The sequence below is a fragment of the Geotrypetes seraphini genome, chromosome 10, assembly GCF_902459505.1.
Source record: "Geotrypetes seraphini chromosome 10, aGeoSer1.1, whole genome shotgun sequence".
Taxonomy (NCBI): Eukaryota; Metazoa; Chordata; class Amphibia; order Gymnophiona; family Dermophiidae; genus Geotrypetes; species Geotrypetes seraphini.
The window spans coordinates 62,832,601-62,847,528 of NC_047093.1; the positions used below are offsets into that span (position 1 = coordinate 62,832,601).

Consider the following 14,928-nt stretch of genomic DNA (forward strand, 5'->3'; position numbering starts at 1 on the left):
GCAGGGCTATAAAGTTATGTTATGTTCTTATGTAGATTACCTAGTATTCTTCCACTGGCCCTGCCTTTTGGCTCTAAATCTGACTCTCTATGTAGCGCTTTCAATAGCCTCTTTTCAACTGGGAACCTTGGAGACCTTGAGAGTTTTCATCTTTGAACAATTAATAAACTTGGAAGATTTAATTCCACGATTTGCCTTTTTTTTAATTGGACAAGGTAGATATCATACAGCAAATAAATGAATCTAAATTTCAGTTTTTCTTGATAGAATTGCTCTTTTTAATAATGCACAGATTCTTTGCAAACATTATATTCTGATTGTCTAATCTCATTTTCTTATTCTATAAACACTAACCAGTTGATCAGAATATAATTCCAAATACCATTTCTTGCATTAATGCAGTAGCATGGGATGTGAGTATAATTTCAGTAAATGAGTGTATCATATATTCATTAATGCAAAGTTTGATACCAATAGATTGTAAACCTGTTAGCCCACTTCAGTTGTCCACCAGTTTTTGCTTTGCTCGCAGGGGAAATCTGGATCAGACACATGAAGAAGGGAAAACTCCCACTGAGGGACAAGAAATCCAGGTGCTTCCAAACCCTTTTCAACGAGGTACACATGTGTTGATCAAAAAGCTTTCTGGGTTTATACAAATTGATTTAACCTGTGGAGTATCTGCATTAATATGAGCAGAAACACTTTTTTTATAGGTAAGCCCTATCTCTGGCCTTTTCGTAGCCCAGCGATGGGTTCTCCATTGGAAAGGGGGGAAGGGGTTAAATCTCTACTGCCTAGGCACAGAATGCTTCTTTTCTTAATTTTTACTCTACCAACAGCCTGACTCTTCCATGATGTTCCAACATTATTGTATTGATTTATCTTCTTTTTGATTATATTAACCAAAGCAAGCATAAGCTTAAACAAATAACTATCTGTATGATCCTCTGAAGTTTTCTTTCCCGAGTTCCAATGCCACTCTTTGGTTCTTGGGTTGTCCATGAATGGGTGACTTCTACTTTATAATGTAGAGAATTCATTTTCCATACCCAGGATCCTTGGCTAGTTCTTGCACTTTCCTCTATCTTCACTCTTCTATACAGCTGTACCTTCTTCACTTTTCTCCTTTTAGTGAACACTCAAAAGATATTTCTGCTCCTTTTTCTCCTCCTACTCCAAGAGGGGTAACTCTCCTGTCCTCATCTCCTAGATAAAATGCAAAAAAGAAGAAAGAGAACAGCAAGCCCTACAAATAGAACAAATCCACAAAAAAGGGCAAGTGAGATGTCAAATCAAATCTTCGGCATAGTCTTTATTTAGTAAGATCTGTATTAAGAAGTCCCAACAGTGATCCAAGTTTTGGCAACAAATGTGGCTTTCTTCAGATGACAATCAATACAATATCCAGCAGTCTTTTGAGAAACTACACTTCTGATGTAAAAGGCCATTATATATTGTTGTCTAAATCTGCTTGCTTCTCTGTATACTTCCAAGAAACTTCCTATATTCGCTTGATTATAGGGAGTTTCTTGGAAGTATACAAAGAAACAAGCAGATTTAGATAGTTGCAGCATTTTTTTTTATGCAAATCAAAATCATAGGGCTATATTTGATATAAAGTAATAATTTTCTAAAATAGGCCTGCCTGCAAGACTGTAATGACAAATAGACATTCATCACCTCAAGCTTAGTCCCAGGAAAATTTAACTTCAATAAAATAATTCATTCTTCATGACATGGTTCAGCTCAGTGGTCAGAGAGGTCTTTATACAGTGAGAATGGGCTACTGGGCTTGATGGACCATTGGTCTGACCCAATAAGGCTATTCTTATGTTCTTATTACCATCTTCCATTCCAAGAGCAAACTTAAAACTCTTAAAACACAATGTCATGTTTCTTGGAAGCGTAGTTAAACATGGAGTGTATAAAAGCTTTATTTAAATGATCACTAAAAATGTAATTTAAAAAAAAATGTATCTGCATAAAACAGAAGTTTATGTGCAGAAAGAGCTTCTTGCACACGTGGAGGGGCATAATCGAAAGGGACATCTAAGTCCATTTATGTCCATCTCGCAAGGCGTCCAAAGTAAAAAAACAGCTTAAGACACATTTCCAAAAGATACGTCCAACTTATTTTTCGTTTCGAAAATCGTCTAATTATATGTCCTGCCGATCTGATCGTCCAAGCCACGAAATCGTCTATCTTTATACCACATTTCCGTCCAACTTTCCGTCCAAATCCAAAACGCCTAGAACAAGCCCTGTTGGACATGGGAGGGGTCTGCAAAGTGTTGGACTGCACACCCAGACATGCTACCTAAATAGTGGGGTACCTTACAGGGCACTGCTGTGAACTTCACAAAAAGGGTGCCATGTCTTCTCCTCCCTACACTCCCTTATAGGTCATGATGAGCCCCCCAAACCACCTTCAGAAACCCCTAGACCCACTTATCTACCACCCCAATAACCCATATGGCTGCAGGAGCCACTTATATGCCAGTGCAAAAGGGTTTTGGGGGTGTATAGGGGAGTGCACATGTTTAAGGATCAATGCAGTGATTACAGGGGCTTATGGGCATGGGTCCTCCTCTCCATGAGTCCCTAACCCACCCCCAAGACAACTTAAGCTGCCTCTGGGTTGGATGACTAGGCTTTCCTATGCCAGGCGGCCAGGTGATGATGGTCTGGAGGCTGAATTTTAAAGTTATGATTAAAATTTTTATGGGGGTAGGTGGGGTTGGTGATCACTGGGATAGTGTGTGGGGTCTGTTTTATGTGTTTGCAGTGCTTATCTGGCAACTTTAGGTGGGTTTTTGTGACTTAGACCAAGTTCCGTCTAGGCTCTGTTGTAAAACTTTCGGATATAAATGCTGTACGACTAAATCTAAGCCGGCCCATGTCCTACCCAACCCCCGCCCTCGACACGCCTCCCGAAATGCCCCGTTTAGCTTTGGTCGTTCAGCGGCACTATGAAGGCCTAGATAGTTTAGAAATACATCCAAAACACATTTTTATTATTGGCACATGGACGTTTTTGAGAAATGTTCGTCCAAGTGCCGACTTAGGCTGGTTTTTGGACGTTTTTCTCTTTCGATTATGAGACCCATACTGTATACTGCCTAATTCTATATATGGTGCTAAAAATTGTGTGCACATCCCTATTTGTGCATGCAGTTTAATTCAATAATGAATCTATTAGGCCCAAGAATTTTGCACTGTCAATCTATTATTGGCACTAATTTGCAATAAATTGAATTTACGCACACATCTTTATATTTAGTATTATACAAAGATAGAAACATAGGCCATATGATCTTTATCTGCTTTCATTTTTCTATGTGGTCTGCCCAACCTTGCAAATCTACTTTCCCCTCTCTTAGAGATCCAATCTACTTATCCAAAGCTTTCTTGAATTCAGATATACCTTTTGTCTTCACCATCCCCACTGAGAGGCCATTCCAAGCATTTACCACACTTTCCCTGAAAAAGTATTTTCTAAGGTTACTTCTGAATCTATCCCCTTTCACCATCATCCTATGCCCCTTCATTTCAGAGTTTCCTTTCAAGTTGAAAGAGACTTGCCTCAAGCACATTTGTGCCATGTAGGTATTTAAACATCTCTATCATATCTCCCCTCTCCCACCTTTCCTCCAAAGTATACATATTGGGATCCTTAAATCTGTCCCCATATGCCTTATGATAAAGACCACTGATCATTTTAGTAGCTGCCTGCCTGCCTCCCATCCCTCTGAGCAGCATGTTTCCATTTAAACCCCCCCACCCCCCCCAATGCCAGCCTGCCTGCCTGCCTCCCATCCCCCTGAGCAGCATGTTTCCATTTAAACCCCCCCCACCTCCCCAATGCCAGCCTGCCTGCCTTCTTCCAATACCCCTGAGCAGCATGTTTCTATTTAACCCTCCCCCCGGCGCCGACCCTACCCGGCACACCCGAAACCCCCGTTGACCCTCCCAGCCGACCTTCCCACCGCTAGACGGCCGGCAATCCTCCCAGTCCAGCAGCATCCGAGGCAGAGTAAACACGCTGCTTCGTGGTCTTCTACTGCCCTCATTTCCTCTTCTGCATCTCTGATGATGTCATCAGGGACACGGCAGAGGAAATCAGGCCAGTAGAAGGATACGAAGCAGTGTGTTTACTGTGCCTCGGACACTGCTGGAGCCGGGAGGTTTGTGTTCGTCTCGCGGTGGGAGGGTCGGCGCAGGGGAGGGGGGAGTCGCGGCGTGTTACCTGCCGCTGGTCGTTAGAATAGAACAACAACGCGCGCATACATATTCTTACCTGCCACAGACCTACAGATCAGGGATCAGGGAACACAGTGGTAAGAGTGTGTATGCGCGCTTAGTGTTTTATTATAGTAGACTAGCTGATGCCCCGGCGTTGCACGGGTATTTAATTATAGCAATAACACTGTAAATGGATTCAAATAAAGATACTTTATAGTGGTGAATGAAATTATTTTTTTACAGCTTTATAAAAAGTACAATATTCAAATTATAATGTGAAATATTTGACAAAATGAATACAATACAACAAACACAAAACTTGATTATAAACAACATTTTTAGTTTCACCTCCAGGAGCAAGAACATATAAATTCTTGGGTGAAGAGACCCCCAGAACATATCACCCCAGGTAGTGAGGGATCTGCATACCAAGTTTCGTTCAAATCGGTCAAGCCGTTTTTGAAGTACTGTGAGAATGGCAGCTTTTTATTTTTTTTCCATTGACATGAATGGGTGAAATCTGATGTTCTGTTTGTAGCTCCGCCCACGTGTGCAGGTGGGCCGAGAGACCCCCAGAACATATCACCCCAGGTAGTTGGAATTACTGTGAGAATGGCAGCTTTTTACATTTTTGCCATTGACATGAATGGGTGAAATCAGATTTTCTGTTTGTAGCTCCGGCCACGTGTGCAGGTGGGCCGCGAGACCCACAGACCATATCACCCCAGGTAGTGAGGGATCTGCATACCAAGTTGCGTTCAAATTGGTCAAGCCGTTTTTGAAGTACTGTGAGAATGGCAGCTTTTTACTTTTTTTCCATTGACATGAATGGGTGAAATCTGATGTTCTGTTTGTAGCTCCGCCCATGTGTGCAGGTGGGCTGAGAGACCCCCAGAACATATCACCCCAGGTAGTTGGAATTACTGTGAGAATGGCAGCTTTTTACATTTTTGCCATTGACATGAATGGGTGAAATCTGATTGTCTGTTTGTAGCTCCGCCCACGTGTGCAGGAGGGCCGCGAAACCCCCAGAACATATCACCCCAGGTAGTGAGGGATCTGCATACCAAGTTTCGGTCAAATCGGGCAAGCCGTTTATGCGTTGGCAGCTTTTTACACTTTTGTCATTGACATGAATGGGTGAAATCTGATTTTCAGTTAGTAGCTCCACCCACGTGTGCAGGTGGGCCACGAGACCCCCAGAACATATCACCCCAGGTAGTGAGGGATCTGCATACCAAGTTTTGTTCAAATCGGGCAAGCCGTTTTTGCGTTGGCAGCTTTTTACATTTTTTCCATTGACATGAATGGGTGAAATCTGATTTTCTGTTTGTAGCTCCGCCCACGTGTGCAGGTGGGCCGCTAGAACCCCAGAACATATCACCCCAGGTAGTGAGGGATCAGCATACCAAGTTTTGTTCAAATCGGGCAAGCCGGTTTTGCGTTGGCAGCTTTTTACATTTTTTCCATTGAAATGAATGGGTGAAATCTGATTTTCTGTTTGTAGCTCCGCCCACTTGTGCAGGTGGGCCGCGAGACCCCCAGAACATATCATCCCAGGTAGTGAGGGATCTGCATACCAAGTTTTGTTCAAATCGGTCAAGCCGTTTTTGCGTGATCGCAGCACATACATACATACACATATACATACCTCCGATTTTATATATATAGATTCCGATCTTACTTTTGCTGATCAGATTGATTCTCTGGTTAAGAAAGGTTTTTTTAGATTGAGCAATTAAGAACAGTAAGATTAGTTTTAAGCCAAGCTAGCTTCAGGTTTGTGGTACAAACTGTTTTACTTCCATACTTGGACCATTGCAGCTCTCTGGATATCTTTTGTTTCATGAGTAAATCAAGGAAAATTTTTGTTGTTTACCTGCAAATGCATCACTTTCTTTTCCAGAGATAAATAAAAATTTGACATCGATATGTAAACATTTCTTAAGAACTGAATATTTCATAGGGTGTCCTAATTTTTTCACATGACTGTATATATATATATATATATATATATATATATATATATATATATATATATATATATATATATATATATATATATATATATATATATATGGCAGGGGTAGGGAACTACAATCCTCGAGAGCCGTATTCCAGTCGGGTTTTCAGGATTTCCCCAATGATATGCATTGAAAGCAGTGCATGCAAATAGATCTCATGCATATTCATTGGGGAAATCCTGAAAACCCGACTGAAATACAGCTCTCGAGGACCGGAGTTCCCTACCCCTGATATATGGGAATGCACTCATCCCTCCTTTTACAAAAGCGTAGCATGGTTTTTAGTCCCAACAGCAGTGGTAACAGCTCAGATGCTCATAGGAATTCTATGAGCATCGGAGCTGTTTCCACCAGGGCCAGTGCTAAAAAACACACTACGCTTTTGTAAAAAAAGGGGGGGGGAGTCAGTAAGGTAGTCTTATTTATTTTCAGTTTTATTCTGTTCTGGTTTAATTTGATATGATTTTAGCAACTTGGGGGAAGATTAGGTCCATTGCTATGGACCTAATAACATGGCAACAAAGTAAACGTTATCAGAGAAGGATCAATGGTCTACCCAGTTTTCCAATTACAAGGTAAAGCGACTTCCCCAAAGTCACAAAGATCATCAATGGAAGAAGAGGATTTTGAACAGGTTTACTGTCTGCTACTCTTCCACACATTATACCTGTGCACATGTGTATAATGCAGCTAGTATTTCTGACAGAGAACATGCAAATATCATTTAATTCTTGTAATGCTATATTCTTTTCATGCATCTTATCCTGTTAAACATTATACATGGTATATTTGTTAAAGGCATGGCACAATTGCAGTTTAGTTGATTGGAGCTAATTGTTCCCAATTCAAAGTGTTAAGCTTTATTTTCGGCACTTTGCTGATGAGACACAATGACTGCAGCTGTGAAAGAGTGTCAGCAGTACAGAGTCACATCCAGGCTTCAGCTAAACTCAAACCCTTCATCCTTATTTTTGCAGATGCTGCAATGGTTAACAAACTAGAAAAAGAAAAGACTTCGGGCCATGTTGAGGAAAGGTCTGCCGATGGCGAGCAACCAGCTCTACATGGAAGTAGTGATCAATCCGAGTCCTCCGTGAAAGAATCAGTGCCAAAGGAACATCCATCTTCCATCACTTCCACAGAATCCAATGATTCATCTCATGGATCAGAAAATGTCGCCTCATTCACCTCGCTCCCTGAGTTTCAGAAAGTATTTGCAGTCCTCATTGATGTTTCTGAGACCTCTGTTTCCTTGTCTGAAGCCGAAGAAGGGAGCATACAGGATACGGACATCAGTGAACCTGAGGTATCTGACATTGAAGAAAAACAGGCAGAAGCACCAAGGGGGATGGAATCAGTCAAGGAAGAGAATAGATTATTATTTAGTGCCAAATCCAAGGAACCATTGAACTATGAGACCAATGACGATGTTGCTTTGTATTCAGAAGACCAAAGTAATGTTTCTGCACATTATACTGTACCTGAATTGCATGTCATCACTTTATCAAATAGAGGTACTCAAGGGGAAGAGTCTACTGGAAAAGTAGAGGAATTACTTGATGAATCCCCGAATGTCTGCATGGAGGACTACAAAGAAAACCAGCTTGCATCTGAAAGGGACTCTGATCCGGAGGAGAGACTTGAGTCCTCGGGTTTGTTGAGCATCTCTTTGTCTTACAGTGAAAGCTTCACTGATGTTGATGAGGATCTAGAGCAGAATCCCATTACCCCAGTGAATAAAACAGAAATGGAGTCTGATGTAGGCCAGTGTATGGGAGTATATGTAAACATAGACCATGTGAAGACTATAAGTCCAGTTACTGAAGAGCTAAAAAGCACTTTTTTTTCATTTCAACCTAAAAATGGTACATTAAGTGAGAAAGTACCAGGAGCCATAATTTCATCAGATAATGCAACTGATAATGAAAAATACTCAGTTGAAGGGCAAGTTTCCAGTGAATCAGATAAAATAACACCTGTACAGACGTCAAATCTGATGAATCTCAAAGATTATTTTAATAGAACAGAAACCTGCTCATCTGGTATTAATGATCTGCAAACAGTGAGAATAGATAATGAAAAACAATCTCCTATAGGAGACTTAACCTCAAAGAAAATCAAGACAGTGCCATTTCTTGTTCAGTCCTCTGAAGATCTGTTTCCTCAAATAAACAGACTTCAAACACAGAGTGAAGAAAATGTTACATTCATCTCTGATGAAGTTCTAATTCCCATTGATGAAGATACTTTATCAGAAATATTGTCTCCAATTGATGAAGTGCTTTCATACCAAAGTGCAGACTTGTTTTCTATTGAAAAGGATTTAACATTTCCTAGGGAAGATCTCCCTTCTCCCCCTGAACAGGCAGACTCCATAAATAGTAATGAAATGAATGATAACACTGAAGACTTTCCATCCCCACCAGAACAAATGATGGAATCTGAGAATGAAGATTTAGATCCTACCTTAGATGGAGAGTTCCATGAAGAGCAAACCTTGTTGTCTGATGATGTGCCCCTACCCGCTTCAGACATAATGTTTGGACCTTCTATTGAATATGGGAATGCCTCAGTATGGCCTATGGATACAAAAAATATTTGCCAGGAAAAGAAAGATCCAGAAAGTCAACAGATGGGTTCCTCATGCATATCCAAAACTGATTTTCTAAAATCTAAAAATACACAGACCAAAATATTTACAAAACAACTAAAACCATTTTTAACATTGTCTGAAGCTGAAGTAGACAACAGCGACCCAATATTATTTTATGAAATTGGATGCCGAGTGCTTGTAAAGCAAATTCAGCCAGGTACCCTAAAATATAAAGGGTATACATCCTTTGATGGAGGTTACTGGGCTGGAGTGGCACTTGACAAACCAGATGGAGACCATGATGGAACATACAAAGGTGTAAGATATTTTGAGTGCACTAAAAACTGTGGTATATTTGTTAGACCTAATGAAATTTCACATCTTTTGAATTATGCTACAAATAGTTCAGACAGTTCTGCAGAGGAAGATCCAGATGATGAAGCATCACCTCCAGAAAACTACAAATATGGTGACCAACAGAGAACAAAACTTATGGAGCAGAAAAGTAAAGAAAAATATAACAAGACAGAGAATCCTTCAGCTTGGAAAGAAAACAATTCTAGATCATGTACTTCTATGCAAACAAGAGTAGAAATTAAAGAAATACCTTCCAGTAGATATCAGTATGTTAGCAATGGATCTAATCCTCAGTCATTAGAGCATTTAAAGCCTGTAAATGGAGCAGCAGAGAGGTCACAAATGAAGGGTGATCCAACAGAATTTCATTTTGAAGTTGCACTTTCAATGGTGAAGAAAGCAAACAGTTTTGACAGGCAAGAAAATAAGTTAAGAAACATTCAATCTTTGCAAGAGGTGGAAAGAGAAAAGTCGGCTGAAGAGATCTGTACTAATCTCACCAGGAACTTTTTATGTGATGCTCTGATTGCATTTTCTGAAACATCTCAAAATAAATGTAAAAGTGTTTTTAAAAGGAACAACATGAAAACTGCCAAATGTCTTGGAGAAAAACACCAACACAAATGGGAACTCTTCCAAGAGATGTACAGTAACAGTTCTGAACAATCCTCAGAAGAGTGGAACTTAAATACTTTAAAAAATCAGACGAAAAGTCACCCAAAGTTAACTCCCCAGGAAGCAAACAATATAGCAGACAAAATAGTTGCAAAGCTTATAGATGATGCCATGAAAGAATATAAGAAGATTACAAAGAGACAAGGCCAGAAATTAGAAAATAATATACTGGTTTCTTCTGGAATGACTCAAACATCTTTACCAGTAAGTACTCAAAAGCAACCTCAAAAATAAGTCACAATCTGTTTACCATTATGCTTTGTCATTTTATTGTGATATAAGTAATGGCTAGAGCAAATTATATTTATTTTTTTGACTTTTCTAAAGTTTGAGAGGTTGTAGTATTTCCATTGGCATAAACAGCTGGCATGTCATAAAAAGTTAATTGCTTTACAGTAAAGAGCGTTCATATTAAATAAACCCTATAACTTTATTCAATAAAATGTTTTGATAGGTAAAGAATGGGAAAAAAGTTCTTTATGAATAAGATCCTGTGTATAATTGGAAAACCTTCACCATAACACATATTGAAAAGTACCTATGTTTTGTCCCAGTTCCTTAGGAAATTACTTGATGCAGGAATCTTCGGGGGGAGTGGAGATTTTGGCCAACTGGGTTCAGTGCTGCCCACTGAAGGGATAATAACTCAAAGACAGAATTTGTATCAACTAGACCACTGGTACTCAGCTCCATGGACGAAAACCGAGGAAGTGGCCTTTGCGGTGCCCCACAACAGTTCATATGTGAAGAAGCTGGTGGCACATATAGTAGATATGCTGTGGTCTGGTCAGACTGGCTTTTCAAAACCTGAAAGGTTCTCCAAGCCACAGGACCATGAGTGGGAAGAAGTCACAGAGGACTGCTGGAATGCAGAAAGCACGAATGTTTATAATCAGGTATTTTAGTGTACATGTTTTCTGCATTAAAGTAGGATCGTGCTCAAACCAGCACTGCAATTTGTAATATAGCTTGGGTGTTATTTAAAAGCATTCTGGTTGCATCAGAGGAGAAGCTTCTGCCCACAGACGCACGCGACTGCAGGCAGACTCCGGCGGCTTGAGCAAGTTGGTCTGTAAACTTAAAACGCGGCACAAAGGTAAGGGGGAGGGAGGGAGATGCTCGGACCGCGCTGAAGGGCAGTGAAATAGCAAGAGGGAAGGGTGGTGGTGGAAAGGAAAGGAACAGATGCCGAAAGGGGGTGGAGAGGAACAGACGCTGAAAGGAAATGGGGAACACAGAGTGGGGAGAAGATGCTGAAGGGAAATGTGGAAGAAAGAGTGGGGAGAAGACGCTGAAGCTAAATGGGGAACAAAGAGTGAGGAGAAGAAGCTGGAAGGGAAGAAGACAGAGATGTCAGACTATGGGGGAAGCAGAGGGAAGAAGGTGGGTGCTAGACCAATTGGGGGGGGGGAGTGAAGGGAGAGGCACAGTAACAGAGCAAATGGAAGACACAGAGACAAGACAAGACAGTGGATGGAAGGAAATGAATGAGAAGATGAGGGAAACAGAAACCAGACAACAAAGGTAGAAAAAAAAAATTTCTATTTTTTTTTCTTTTTTTTTGCTTTAGGATAAAGTAGTATATTAGTTGTGTTGATAAAAATTTATAAACAAAGCCCTGCCAGCTGAACATCTCTTTCTCTAGTTCAGCAGCCATAACTTTGATTTATAAGGAAGGAATAAGCTAAATAATAATAATTTTATTTTTGTATACCGCCATACCCAGGGAGTTCTAGGCGGTTCACAACAGTTAGATGAAATACAGACAATGCGGTTGAATTGAGGAACATAACAAAGCAATCATGAAGTCAAACTAGTTATATGTTTACAATTTAAGTGAGGGAAAAGATTAAGTACAGTACATACAGTAAGTATATACAAAGAATTTAAGAGAAGGAGACAGATGCATACAAGCTTTAAGGAGGTAGGGAGCAACAATCTTAAAAGAAAGGAAAGGGAAGGGGTGGTGGAAGTTAAGGGAGGGGTGCGTTAAGGTGCATTAAGGATTTGGTTTGTTGAAGAGTTGAATTTTGATCTGCTTTCTAAAGTTGAGATATGAAGAGGCATCTAGTACAATTTGGGCGAGCCATGAATTTAGTTTGGCCGTTTGAAAAGCAAAGGTTCTTTTGAAGAATCTTTTAAGATGACACGATTTCAATGAGGGAAAAGCGAATAGGTTTATTCTGCGGGAGCTCTTATTATTGTAATTCAGGTTGAAGTGTGGGTAAAGATAATCTGGTGACATACCCAGTGGCGTACCTAGGGGGGGGCGGGGGGGGGCGGGCCGCCCCGGGTACCAGCCCTAAGGGGGTGTTCCCGGCCTTGCCGTTCAGTCCCCCGCCACCCCCGAAGGACCGCTCGCCCCCCTGGCCTCCCCGCACCACCTATGAACATCCGCAGCAGGATCGCGAAGTCAGCGTCAGCATCCCTGCGCTGCTTCCTACGACGCGATCCCGCCCCTCCTCTGACGTCAGAGGAGGGGCGGGACCGTGGCGCAGGAAGCAGCAGGGATCGCTGACGCTGACTTCGCGATCCTGCTGCGGCTGTTCATAGGTGGTGCGGGGAGGCCAGGGGGGCGAGCGGTCCTTCGGGGGTGGCGGGGGACTGAACGGCAAGGCCGGGAACACCCCCTTAGGGCTGGTACCCGACGCTGACTTCGCGATCCTGCTGCGGCTGTTCATAGGTGGTGCGGGGAGGCCAGGGGGGCGAGCGGTCCTTCGGGGTGGGTCGGGGCATCAGGCCTTCAGGGTGGGGCGGGCGGGCAGGCAAGCAGGCTTTCAAGGGGGAGGGGGGTGACAGGCAGGCAGGCAGGCCTTCAAGGGGGGACAGGCCTTCGGGGGGGGGTGCAGACATTCAAGGGGTGCAGGCCTTCAAGGGGGGCAGGCAGGCCTTCAGGGGGGTGCAGACCTTCGGGGGGGGGTGTAGGCCTTTGGGGGGGTGCAGACCTTCAAGGGGTGCAGGCCTTCAAGGGGGGCAGGCAGGCCTTCAGGGGGGGACAGGCCTACAAGGGGGGGGGACAGGCCTACAAGGGGGGGACAGGCCTACAAGGGGGGGACAGGCCTTCAAGGGGGGGTGCAGGCCTTCAAGGGGGGTGCAGGCCTTCAAGGGGGAAAGGCAGGCAGGCCTTCAAGGGGGGGACAGGCCTACAAGGGGGGGGACAGGCCTACAAGGGGGGGGACAGGCCTTCAAGGGGGGGGGCAGGCCTGCAGGGGGGGGTGCAGGCCTTCAAGGGGGGTGCAGGCCTTCAAGGGGGAGACAGGCCTTCAAGGGGGGGAAAGGCAGGCAGGCAGGCCTTAAAGGGGGGACAGGCCTACAAGGGGGTGGGACAGGCCTTCAAGGGGGGGACAGGCCTTCGGGGGGGTGCAGACCTTCAAGGGAGTGCAGGCCTTCGGGGGGGGGGTGCAGTCCTTCAGGGGTGGGGTTTAGGCCTTCAGAGGGGGACAGACCTTCGGGTGGGAGGTAAAGTCCTTCGGGGGGTGCAGGTCTTCAGGGGTGGGGTGTAGCCCTTCGGAGGGGGGACAGACCTTCGGGGGAGGGGGGTCCTGGTGTAAAAGTACACAGAGGGAGAGAGGGAAGGGGGGGTTCAAAGATACATGCATATGCCAGACTTTGGGGGTTAGAAATAATGGGTCTAAAAACAGAGGAGTGGGAGAGAGATGGTGCATAATGGGATTTAGGGAGGGAAGGAACAGAAAGGGAGAGAACTTGGAAACAGGGGATGGTGTGGAGGGGGGATAGAGATACTGGATAGGAGGATAGTTGGGAACAGAAAGGGAGAGATGGTGGATCCTGGGGTGGTGGGGAGTTGAGAAAAGGTGAATCTGTGGATGGAGACAAAAAAAAGGAAAGATGCCAGATCTCCGGGAGAGGGAAGGGAAACGGAAGGGGAGAACAGAGATGGCAGACGGATGGTTAGCACGGAGAAAGGAGACCCTGGCAAGCAAGACAACAAGAGCCTGGGACCAACAAGATTTGAATATTGATCAGAGAACAAAAGGTAGAAAAAATAATTTTATTTTCTGTTTTGTGATTACAATATGTTAGATTTGAAAAGTGTACATGAGACAGCTTGAAATGGGAACTTTTCTATTTTTGTGAATGGCAAGGCTGAGTTCAGTTAAAATATATGCTTTATAAGAAAATATAATAATGTGTTTTATAAAGTTTATAAGCATTGCTGGCATACTCGGTGAGGTGTTCCTAGTGTTGGTGGTGGTGGTAGCATGTCAGTGTGTTGAGAGGAAGAGGTAGTCTGGGAAATTCTGCTGAGCAAACTCTGGGCCCATTTCCACCCCCAGTTAGTCCACTCCACTCAACTGGTTCACACACTGAGTGGGTCTTTGGGTGTTATTTCTGGGTAGTTGTTTTAGAATCTCTTCCAGTGGTTTGTCAGTATCTCCTTCTGGTCCAAGGAAGGAAACTTTGTCAACCTTAGCATTGACCTTCAGAATATGTTTGTAACAGCGCTGCTTGTGTGGCATTAGGCTATGTAGTGATCGAAAGAAAAAAACAGACCTTTGCACATTTTTGCACTATATGGTGGGTGTATGAGGAGATTCATTTCCTGCACAGTTAAGTCCATTTTTTCTACTGAATAATAGTATAGGTACAATGAAAGTAAATAGCAAAAATGTTTGAGTAGATAATTAAGGAAATCTTTTTCATATTGCTTGCTTATGGACTGGGAAAAAAGACTGTTCAAGCAAATGTCTCCAGAACTGCTTTAATGGAAAAATGTGATTTTTTTTTTTTTAAGTACTTTGTGAAATTTATTGTTGTTGTGAAATTTATTGTTATACTTTGTTTAAACTTAAAAAGCGGTGTCATTAACAGTGAATCTAATCGAAAAATCGATTCAACAGGGTGAATCGGATCGAATGAAATATTTTTCTCTGAATCGGGCAGCACTATTGGCTACCATGAGAATGGGCTACTGGGCATGATGGACCATTGGTGTGACCCAGTTAGGCTATTCTTATGTTATGTTCTCATCTGTAGGGGCCTTTGTTTTCACTTCTTATTTTAATGTATTTT

The 14,928-nt window shown here is 42.8% G+C and overlaps 1 protein-coding gene across 1 annotated transcript in view; it reads left to right on the top strand.

The window, feature by feature from the left end:
* The window catches only part of CCDC187 (coiled-coil domain containing 187), a 151,801-nt gene that overhangs the window by 122,111 nt on the left and 14,762 nt on the right, over positions 1-14,928 (top strand). Inside the window, exons 28-30 of the mRNA XM_033962263.1 lie at positions 533-618; positions 7,247-10,098; positions 10,449-10,790. Coding sequence (XP_033818154.1) covers positions 533-618; positions 7,247-10,098; positions 10,449-10,790 — 3,280 coding nt within the window. The remainder of the gene's footprint in view (positions 1-532; positions 619-7,246; positions 10,099-10,448; positions 10,791-14,928) is intronic.